Source organism: Macaca thibetana, chromosome 11 (genome assembly GCF_024542745.1).
Source record: "Macaca thibetana thibetana isolate TM-01 chromosome 11, ASM2454274v1, whole genome shotgun sequence".
NCBI classification, from domain to species: domain Eukaryota; kingdom Metazoa; phylum Chordata; class Mammalia; order Primates; family Cercopithecidae; genus Macaca; species Macaca thibetana.
The window spans coordinates 105,410,287-105,420,340 of record NC_065588.1 but is presented as its reverse complement, the minus strand read 5'-3'; the positions used below and the strand labels follow the sequence as shown (position 1 = coordinate 105,420,340).

The 10,054-nt window shown below is 47.8% G+C and overlaps 1 protein-coding gene across 1 annotated transcript; it reads left to right on the top strand.

The window, feature by feature from the left end:
- Positions 1–6,252: 6,252 nt before the first annotated feature.
- On the top strand, positions 6,253–8,428 carry LOC126931463 (polyadenylate-binding protein 1-like). The gene has a single exon (XM_050749761.1). The coding sequence runs from the start codon at positions 6,275–6,277 to the stop codon at positions 7,970–7,972; it is 1,698 nt and encodes a 565-aa protein (XP_050605718.1). The 5' UTR covers positions 6,253–6,274; the 3' UTR covers positions 7,973–8,428.
- Positions 8,429–10,054: the final 1,626 nt, after the last annotated feature.

The following is a 10,054-nucleotide window of genomic DNA, read 5'->3' as shown; positions in this document are numbered from 1 at the left end:
GAATAAGTGACCTAGGCCATGGTGTTCACAGCCAATGAGCATCCCCCAGGGACTTTGCAGGAGCTAGGGGACAGGGGTACCCTCCATCTCCTGGGGTGCTCAGCTGGGAGAATGGAGCCCCAGCCACTGCGTCACCACCAGGAAAGGGCTGGGAGCCACAGCTGAGTCTGACTTCTGTTCCTGACCATGGGCAAGTGGGAGTCAGGTGTGCCGAGTCCAGGCAAAAATGCCCGGGTCACAAGCTCTAGGCAGAGCTCTGGTCACAGCCAGAGTGCCACCAATGCATGGTGTGCACAGCCAGAGCGCCACCCGGCCATGATGACACCAGAAGAAAGCATGCAGGAGACATGAGGGAAATGAGGCTCCTTCTGGGGCCGAGCAACTAATAGGAGAAAAACACAAACTGCCGTCATATAAGCACCTGCTGTGTTTTGCTGCACGGAGTTCAACACAGTCAGGCAGCATCTCCCTGGAACCGCACCACAGCCTGCACAACCAGTGGGATATTCCCATTTCCCAGATGAGGAAACTGAGGCTCCGAGATCATGTTTCTAAAGCTTTTCCTCCCCTTCTATGAGAAATCACTCACATTCTAACAACAAAAATAGTAACAGCATTCGCTAGCATGTATAGGGGGCTTACTCCCTGCAGTGTATACCGGGACACAATCTATCTTTATTTTCCTCCCCAGTCCTAATCCCTGGAACCTGCGAATATGTTATCAGGCAAGTGGGAATAAAAGATGCAGATGCAATTATGGTTGCTAATCAGCTGCCTTAAAATAGGGGGAATTGCCGGGTGTGGTGGCTCACACCTGTGATCCCAGCACTTTGGGAGGCTGAGGCAGATGGATTGCCTGAGCCCAGGAGTTTGAGACCAGCCTGGGCAATATACAAAGACTCCATCTTTACAAAAAAAAAATAAAGGAGTAGCCAAGCAGGGTGGTGCACGCCTGTAATCTCAGCTACTCAGGAGGCTGAGGCAGGAGAATCACGTGAGTCCGGGAGATCGAGCCTACAGTGAGCTGTGATTGCACCACCACACTCTAGGCCGGGTGACAGAGCAAGACACTGTCTCAAAAAAAAAAAAAAAAAAAAAAAAAAAAAAGGTGGAGGATTACCCCAGGTTATCAAGGTAGGCCAGTGTAATCATAAGGGTCCTATGGGTAAAGGAGGGAGGCAGGAGAGTCAGTGTCAGATTTAAAGATGCTGTGAGGATGGAACAGGGCCTCTAGATGCTGGAAAAGGCAAGAGAATGGATTCTTTCCCCTAGAGCCTCCAGAAGGACCACAGCCCCACCCACTGACACCTTGATTTTAGCCCGGGGAGACACATGTTGGGCTTCTGACCTCCAGAACTGTAGGATGATAAATTTGTATTGTTTTAAGCCACTAAGTTTGTGGGGATTCTCACAGCAGCCATAGACAATAAATACATCCCCATTTTACAGAAGAGAAAACAGGTTCAGAGAGGCTAGGTAGCCTAGGCATGATTAGGAAAGAGTAGAGATGGGATTCAAATGACACTGTGCTTCCCCACGGTCTCTTACCACATCTCAGAGGGCTCAGCTGACACCATCTGTTTGCTGGTTTATATAGGAACAAAAACTCTCCAAGGTTACGTGACAGGGATTTAACCCCAGATCTGTAGGTCTCCCTGCCCCTCCATGGCACTGTAATGGCTTAGTGTAGGCTCATAATGGGCGGTCAGTGGAAGTTCAGGGAAAGGAATAAGATGGATCAGAAGTAGGGGATGAGGTGGTGGAGCTGAGCATCGCCTCCTTTGGAGGATGCTGGTTGTGTTACTGTTGATCCTATGGGTGTAGACGCTGGACCTCTGGTCTCTGGAATCAAAACCCTCAAGAGTCCAGGGGAAGCAGGACAGAGATCTCACTGGTGGCTGAAATGTGGGCAAATCCAGCAGCAGCCAAAGAGCCAGGCTGGGTCATCCCCAAGGGGTGTCCAGTCCATGAGAACCTGTCCAGCATCTTCCACAGCCACCCACAATTTGCCACAGGACAGAAGCAAACACTCTCGGGAGAGGGACAAGCAGGCTCATCTCTAGGACCCACATTCTCTGACCCCAAGGCTGCCCAGGCTTCCTCCTGTGGGATAAGTGATCCCGACAGGTGGAAGCATCTCTGATCTTCTCCAGGGGGGCGCTTCCCACCTTCCATCATTGACTAGCGTCTCTGGTAACCACAGAAATGTGGTCAAACTTATAGACTACCAACATCTCCTGGGGCCTTTTAAGATCTAGATCTCAGCCTGGGCAACATAGCAAGACCCCATCTTGGCCAGGTGCAGTGGCTCGTACCTGTAATCCCAGCACTTTGGGAGGCCAAGGCAGGAGGATAGCTTGAGCCCAGGAGTTGGAGACCACCACGGGAGACATAGCGAGACCCCATCTCTACAAATAATAAATTAGAAAATTAGGTGGTCATGGTGGTGTGTACCTGTAGTTCCAGCTACTGGGGAGGCTGAGGTGGGAGGATAGCTTGAGCCTGGGAGGTTGAAGCTACAGTGGGCTGTGATAGTGCCACTGCACTCCAGCCTGGGCAACATAATGAGACCCCCGTCTAAAAAAAAAAAAAAAAAAAAAAAAAAAAAATCTAGCTCTCCAGATCCGTCAGGGATTCTGAGGCATGGCCAGGCGCTGTGGCTCACACCTGTAATCCCAGCACTTTGGGAGACCAAGTTAGCTGGATCACTTAAAGTCAGGAGTTTGAGACCAGCGTGGCCAACATGAGGAAACCCCGTCTCTACTAAAAATATAAAAATTAGCTGTGTGTGGTGGCGGGCCCCTGTAATCCCAGCTACTCAGGAGGCTGAGGCAGGAGAATTGCTTGAACCCACTAGGCGTAGGTTGCAGTGAGCTGAGATTATGCCACTGCGCTCCAGCCTGGGTGACAGAGTGAAACGCCCTCTCAAAAAACAAAACAAAACAAAACAAAAAGAGCGAGAGAGACTGAGCTAGAGCCAGAGTCAATCTGAGCTTTTGAAACAAGCACCCCTGCTACGCTTGGGAGCTGGCCAAGGGAAAGGTGAGAAGAGTCTAAGACAGAGTGAGGAGGGGATCATAGGGTGAGCCTGTGAACTGAGATAAGGCAGATCCGAGGGCTAGGGACACAGAACATTCCTCTGACTTGGACTGAGAAAGGCCTTGCACTTGTGCAGCCTGCAGGTGACCCTGGCAACAACTAAAGGGAAGAGGAGGCTCCCAGAAAGGTTCAGGCAGTGGGAGTGAGATGGGGAAAGATGAACAATGTACCTCGGGTGCCGCCTCACCGAGAATGAGCCTGGCTGGCCGGCTGCTTCCTTCTCCACGGACCTCCAGGAGTTCTGCCACCGCCTGGGTCTGCGGGAGTCTGGATTTCGGCGTCATTGCAGAATGGGGAGCAGGTGGGAGAGAAGGGAGGGAGGCGTGGCTGCAGTGGGGCGGGGCCAGCTGGGTGGGCGAGGGAAGCAGGAGGCAGAGGAATCGGATGTCGGGGTCACAGGTGGGGTCTATATATCCCGTCCGTGATGATCAAGGCATGCAAGTAAAAAGGTGCAATGACTTTTGAGTTCAATTGCTTCTAGGCTCCACCCCTTAGATGGTTATTATCAAACAAACACATAAAAACCAAAAACAAAAAGAGGAAAACAAATAGTATTGGCAAGGATGTGGAGAAATTAGGGAAGTTTGTGCATTGTTGGTGGGAATGTAAAATGGCACAGCAGCGTTGGAAAAACAGTATGCTGATTGTGCAAAGAATGAAAAAGAATTACCACCAGGTCCAGCAATCCCGTTTGCTTTTTTTTTTTTTTTTTCCCCTGACATGTAGTCTCGCTCTGTTGCCCTGGCTGGAGTGAGTGGTGCTATCTCAGCTCACTGCAACCTCTGCCTCCTAGGTTCAAGCCATTCTCTTGCCCCCCACCACACCTGGCTAATTTTTGTATTTTTAGTAGAAATGGGGTTTCACCTTGTTAGCCAGACTGGTCTCGAACTCCTGACCTCGGGTTATCCACCCGCCTCACCCTCCCAAAGTGCTGGGATTACAGGTGTGAGCCACTGCACCTGACTCTGTATACCCATTTTCATAGCAGCAGTATTCACAACCACCAAAAGGTGCAAGCCACCAAGTAATTCATTGATGGATGCATGGATACATAAACTGTGCTCTTAAAAAGGAAGGAAACTCTGACCCATGCTACAACATGGATGAACCCTGAGGACATTATGCTAAGTGGGATAAGCCAATCACAAAGAGGACGAATACCCTACGATTCCACTTATATGAGGTACCTACAGTAGTCAAATTCATAGATACAGAAAGTAGAATGGTGGTTGCCAGGGGCTGGAGGGGGAGGGGAGTGGGGAGTTAGTGTTTAATGGGTACAGAGCTTCACTCTTGCAAGATGAAAAGCATTCTGGAGATTGATTCCACAACAGTGGATTGTGGATGCACTTAACACTGCTGAACTGTATGCTTAAAAAAGGTTAAGATTTTGTTATGTATATTTTACCACAATAAAAACTTACAAAATACAAAATACTAGACCAGGTGTGGTGGCTCACACCTGTAATCCCAGCACTTTGGGAGGTGGAGGTGGGTGGATCACTTGAGGTCAGCGGTTCAAGACCGGCCTGGCCAACAGGGCAAAACCCCATCTCTACTAAAAATATAAAAGTTAGCCGGGCGTGGTGGCATGTACCTGTAATCCCAGCTCCTTGGGAGGCTGAGGGAGGAGAATCACTTGAACCCGGGAGGCAGAGGTTGCAGTGAGCCGAGATTATACCACTGCACTCCAGCCTGGGCGACAGAGCAAGACTCTGTCTCCAAAAAAAAAAAAAAAAAAAAAAAAAAACAAGAAAACGTGTAGGCTCTTTGCCTGTGTTTCCTACACAGTACTCCGTCCAAAGATATACCCCATTGGTCAGGGTATTACAAAATACAGAACATCATCAGGAGCATCCTCTCACCTCACCTTCCAGGAGAGGACCACCTCTCTATCAGCAGACTATTCTCCAAAATCCAGCCCTGGTTCAGCAACCAGAAACACCTAGGGATCCCTAGCTCTGTGTTTTAGTTAGAAATCTGTTTCATATATGTTGCACAAAAGAGAGAGAACAGGGGCTGTCAGAGCACAGAGGAGGGCTCCCAACCCATGGGAGAGGTGGTCAAAGAAGGCTGCCTGGGGGAAGTGCCATTTGAGTTGGGTGTTGAGGGATGAGTAGGAGTCAGCCAGACAAAGGCCAAGGGGGAAGAGGTTCCCCAGGAGAAACAGCCAGTGCTCACCTGGAGGTGAACTGACAGTTTAGACAGGCTGATTCGTGGTAGTAACAGGATGCTCTCGCATAGCTGAAGTTGGGCCCCAAGACTCATGCCATGCCTTATAGGACTGAGTGATACTTCTGTCCCAAGGGCACTTAGTACAGGGAAGTGGCATTTTGGGCAGATCTCTCCAGACGTCAAGCAGCGTGGCTCGGTGCATCAGCTGCACAGCCAGTGCCCAGAAGAGGGCGGGTTGGTCCACACTGGTTGAGTTAGCAGAAGCCATAGGGAGGCTTTGCTGTGCATGGTGGTCATTCAGAACCTTTCTGTGGCCTGTGTGGATGGTCCTTGTTCCCTTCTCTATCATGTTCCTGTCACAGGGACTCTGAAGGTGGACCCTGGATATTTCTGGATTTAACAGTCACTGTTTTGACTAGTTGTGGCCCTAAACATCTTGTGGTTAGCCACTTGCAATTTCTACCTGTTGGGAACTCCAGGATACCAGTCCCCAAGGGCAGGAGTGGGTTGCCTTGCTCGTGGCGGTGCCCTGTCACAGTGCTCGGCCTGTGGCACATGCTCATAAAATAGTGGACAAAAGCATTTTTCTGGGGCTGTGTGCATTGTGAGAACTGGGGTTCCCTCTTTGGCCACACAACTGGCTGCTTCATTTCAACACAGCTCTGTTGATCTGGATGTGCTCTCAGCTGCAGAAAAGCTCAGGAAGTGATTTACAAAACAAACAACTGGTTTTGAAATGCAAAAATAACTCTGGAGAAATGTATTAATGTCTGCACTTTACTCTGAAATGTGACAAAATAATAGCATGCATTCACAGATAAAGGAGAGATGGACAGATGGAGAGAGCGGTGTTAAAGAAGGTACAAGCACAGTCAGATGTCAACGGTGGCATCGAGATGGTGGGTTAGAGTGAGTGCTATGAAATATTTTGACTTTTTGGCATTTGGAAATTTTCATAATAAAATGTTAGGGGGCGGACGCGGAGCGTGCTTTGGACACCATGAATTTTGATGTTATAAAGGGCAAACCAGTACGCATCATGTGGTCTCAGCGTGATCCATCACTTCGCAAAAGTGGAGTAGGCAACATATTCATTAAAAATCTGGACAAATCCATTGATAATAAAGCACTGTATGATACATTTTCTGCTTTTGGTAACATCCTTTCATGTAAGGTGGTTTGTGATGAAAATGGTTCCAAGGGCTATGGATTTGTACACTTTGAGATGCAGGAAGCAGCTGAACGAGCTATTGAAAAAATGAATGGAATGCTCCTAAATGATCGCAAAGTATTTGTTGGACGATTTAAGTCTCGTAAAGAACGAGAAGCTGAACTTGGAGCTAGGGCAAAAGAATTCACCAATGTTTACATCAAGAATTTTGGAGAAGACATGGATGATGAGCGCCTTAAGGATCTCTTTGGCAAGTTTGGGCCTGCCTTAAGTGTGAAAGTAGTGACTGATGAAAGTGGAAAATCCAAAGGATTTGGATTTGTAAGCTTTGAAAGGCATGAAGATGCACAGAAAGCTGTGGATGAGATGAATGGAAAGGAGCTCAATGGAAAACAAATTTATGTTGGTCGAGCTCAGAAAAAGGTGGAACGGCAGACGGAACTTAAGCACAAATTTGAACAGATGAAGCAAGATAGGATCACCAGATACCAGGGTGTTAATCTTTATGTGAAAAATCTTGATGATGGTATTGATGATGAACATCTCCGGAAAGAGTTTTCTCCATTTGGTACAATCACTAGTGCAAAGGTTATGATGGAGGGTGGTCGCAGCAAAGGGTTTGGTTTTGTATGTTTCTCCTCCCCAGAAGAAGCCACTAAAGCAGTTACAGAAATGAACGGTAGAATTGTGGCCACAAAGCCACTGTATGTAGCTTTAGCTCAGCGCAAAGAAGAGCGCCAGGCTCACCTCACTAACCAGTATATGCAGAGAATGGCAAGTGTACGAGCTGTGCCCAACCCTGTAATCAACCCCTACCAGCCAGCACCTCCTTCAGGTTACTTCATGGCAGCTATCCCACAGACTCAGAACCGTGCTGCATACTATCCTCCTAGCCAAATTGCTCAACTAAGACCAAGTCCTCACTGGACTGCTCAGGGTGCCAGACCTCATCCATTCCAAAATATGCCCGGTGCTATCTGCCCAGCTGCTCCTAGACCACCATTTAGTACTATGAGACCAGCTTCTTCACAGGTTCCACGAGTCATGTCAACACAGCGTGTTGCTAACACATCAACACAGACAATGGGTCCACGTCCTGCAGCTGCAGCTGCTGCAGCTACCCCTGCTGTCCGCACCGTTCCACAGTATAAATATGCTGCGGGAGTTCGCAATCCTCAGCAACATCTTAATGCACAGCCACAAGTTACAATGCAACAGCCTGCTGTTCATGTACAGGGTCAGGAACCTTTGACTGCTTCCATGTTGGCATCTGCCCCTCCTCAAGAGCAAAAGCAAATGTTGGGTGAACGGCTGTTTCCTCTTATTCAAGCCATGCACCCTACTCTTGCTGGTAAAATCACTGGCATGTTGTTGGAGATTGATAATTCAGAACTTCTTCATATGCTCGAGTCTCCTGAGTCACTCCGTTCTAAGGTTGATGAAGCTGTAGCTGTACTACAAGCCCACCAAGCTAAAGAGGCTGCCCAGAAAGCAGTTAACAGTGCCACCGGTGTTCCAACTGTTTAAAATTGATCAGGGACCACGAAAAGAAACTTGTGCTTCACCGAAGAAAAATATCTAAACATCGAAAAACTTAAATATTATGGAAAAAAAACATTGCAAAATATAAAATAAATAAAAAAAGGAAAGGAAACTTTGAACCTTATGTACCGAGCAAATGCCAGGTCTAGCAAACATAATGCTAGTCCTAGATTACTTCTTGATTTAAAAACAAAAAAAAAAACACAAAAAAATAGTAAAATATGAAAACAAATTAATGTTTTATAGACCCTGGGAAAAAGAATTTTCAGCAAAGTACAAAAATTTAAAGCATTCCTTTCTTTAATTTTGTAATTCTTTACTGTGGAATAGCTCAAAATGTCAGTTCTGTTTTAAATAACAGAATTGATAACTGAGCAAGGAAACGTAATTTGGATTATAAAATTCTTGCTTTAATAAAAATTCCTTAAACAGTGAAAAAAATAAAAAATAAAAAAAAATAAAATGTTAGGGGAAAAGAATGACCCTGAGGAAAAAAGGCCAACTGACTTTTGGAGCAGATGAAGGCAAAATAATAAGATAATAAAATAAGAGATTGAGGAGGCCAAAGAAAGGAGTAGAAATGGGGACAACCCAGCCCACATTTACATTTGTGATGTGGAGGAGCCCACTGTGCATGCAGAAATGTGAGGTTCCTCTGAGTGGTTTAGGGGCTACAGAATCTGCCAATCAAGGGCCGCAAAATCTGCCAATCAGGAAAGAGGGCAGCCCACCCTCGTGTGGGCTCTTGGCATGAAGAGCATGAGGTTTTTGATGAGGATCTGAATGATGGCGTTGGCTGCATTAGCCAGGAAGCCAGGGAGGCAGGAGGAGTGGAGCTTGGTCTACAGGATGCTCTCATGTTTTGGGATCTAACCCTTGCAAAGGTTCAGGACTTACGGAAAGGCATTAAGCCCAGGGGGACTGGGTCTGGGCCAGCCTGGGTTCCTGGCCTGGCCCCTCCTTTTACCAGCTATGTGCACTTGGAGAAGTTGGCTCATCTCTGAGCCTGGATTTTCTCGTCTATAAAAATGAGGATAGAGGCTGGGTATAGTGGCTCACACCTGTAATTCTAGCACTCTAGGATGCTGAGGTGGGAGGATCACTTGAGGCCAAGAGTTTGAGACCAGCCTGGACAACATAGCTAGACCCCGTCTCTACAAAAACTGAAAGAGTTAGCTGGGCATGGTGGTGCATGCCTGTAGTCCCAGATACTCGGGAGGCTGAGGTGGGAGGATCATTTGTGCCCAGGAGGTTGAGGCTGCAGTGAGCTGAAATCACATCAATGGACTCCAGCCTGGGCAACAGAGCGAGACCCTGTCTCATAAAAAAAAAAAAATGAGGATTGAGTGTATGTAGCAACCACCTCCAAGGGTCACATGAGGATTGTGTGGAAGGAGGCCAGAAACTGGCACGTGACCAGTGGCCATCGTGGGGAGTGTTCAGTTAGCACCCAACCTGCCCAGCAAGGCCTCTGTCCATACTCAGTGGTCTGATCCTTTCTCCCTTGCCCTTGTGACTAGCCACACTAAGTCCTCCAAGGGAGAAAAGCCTTGTCAGGAAAAGCACTTTCAGCTGATGTCCACAGAGTAAACTCCAGCATCCTTAGCGGCAGATGGCAGCTTGTGTCCGGGTTTCAAATCCAGATGAAAACGAAAATTGACCCGTAGTCTTCAGGATGCAAAATTAAATCAGAGCTTCCTTCTCCCCATCCCAGAGGGTTGCATTTCAGCTTGTTCTCAGCTCCTCACCTCCCTGCCTGGAGGGTCTGCTGATGCAGACCACCATTAGGTGCTGCTGTGGGTGGAAATAAACTGCTGTCTTCTGGGCTAACTGGGCCATCTCTGGGGCTAAGGATAGAGCTCCAACTCAAACTAGTGCAAGCATTAAAACAAATAAACAAACAAAAACCATGGATAGGTTCCTGGGACTGGGCTACTGACTTCAGGCATGGCTTGATCCAGGCATCCAAGTACCACCAACAGGACTGGGTCTCCCCCTCTATCTCTGGGCTTGGCTTTCCCCTGCATTGGTAGGTCCTCTCCACATCAGCATTGTCAGCCATCCCTA

Bases quoted from the DNA above. Each gene is read 5' to 3' on its own strand.
- LOC126931463 (XM_050749761.1), top strand. From the start codon at position 6,275: ATGAATTTTGATGTTATAAAGGGCAAACCAGTACGCATCATGTGGTCT.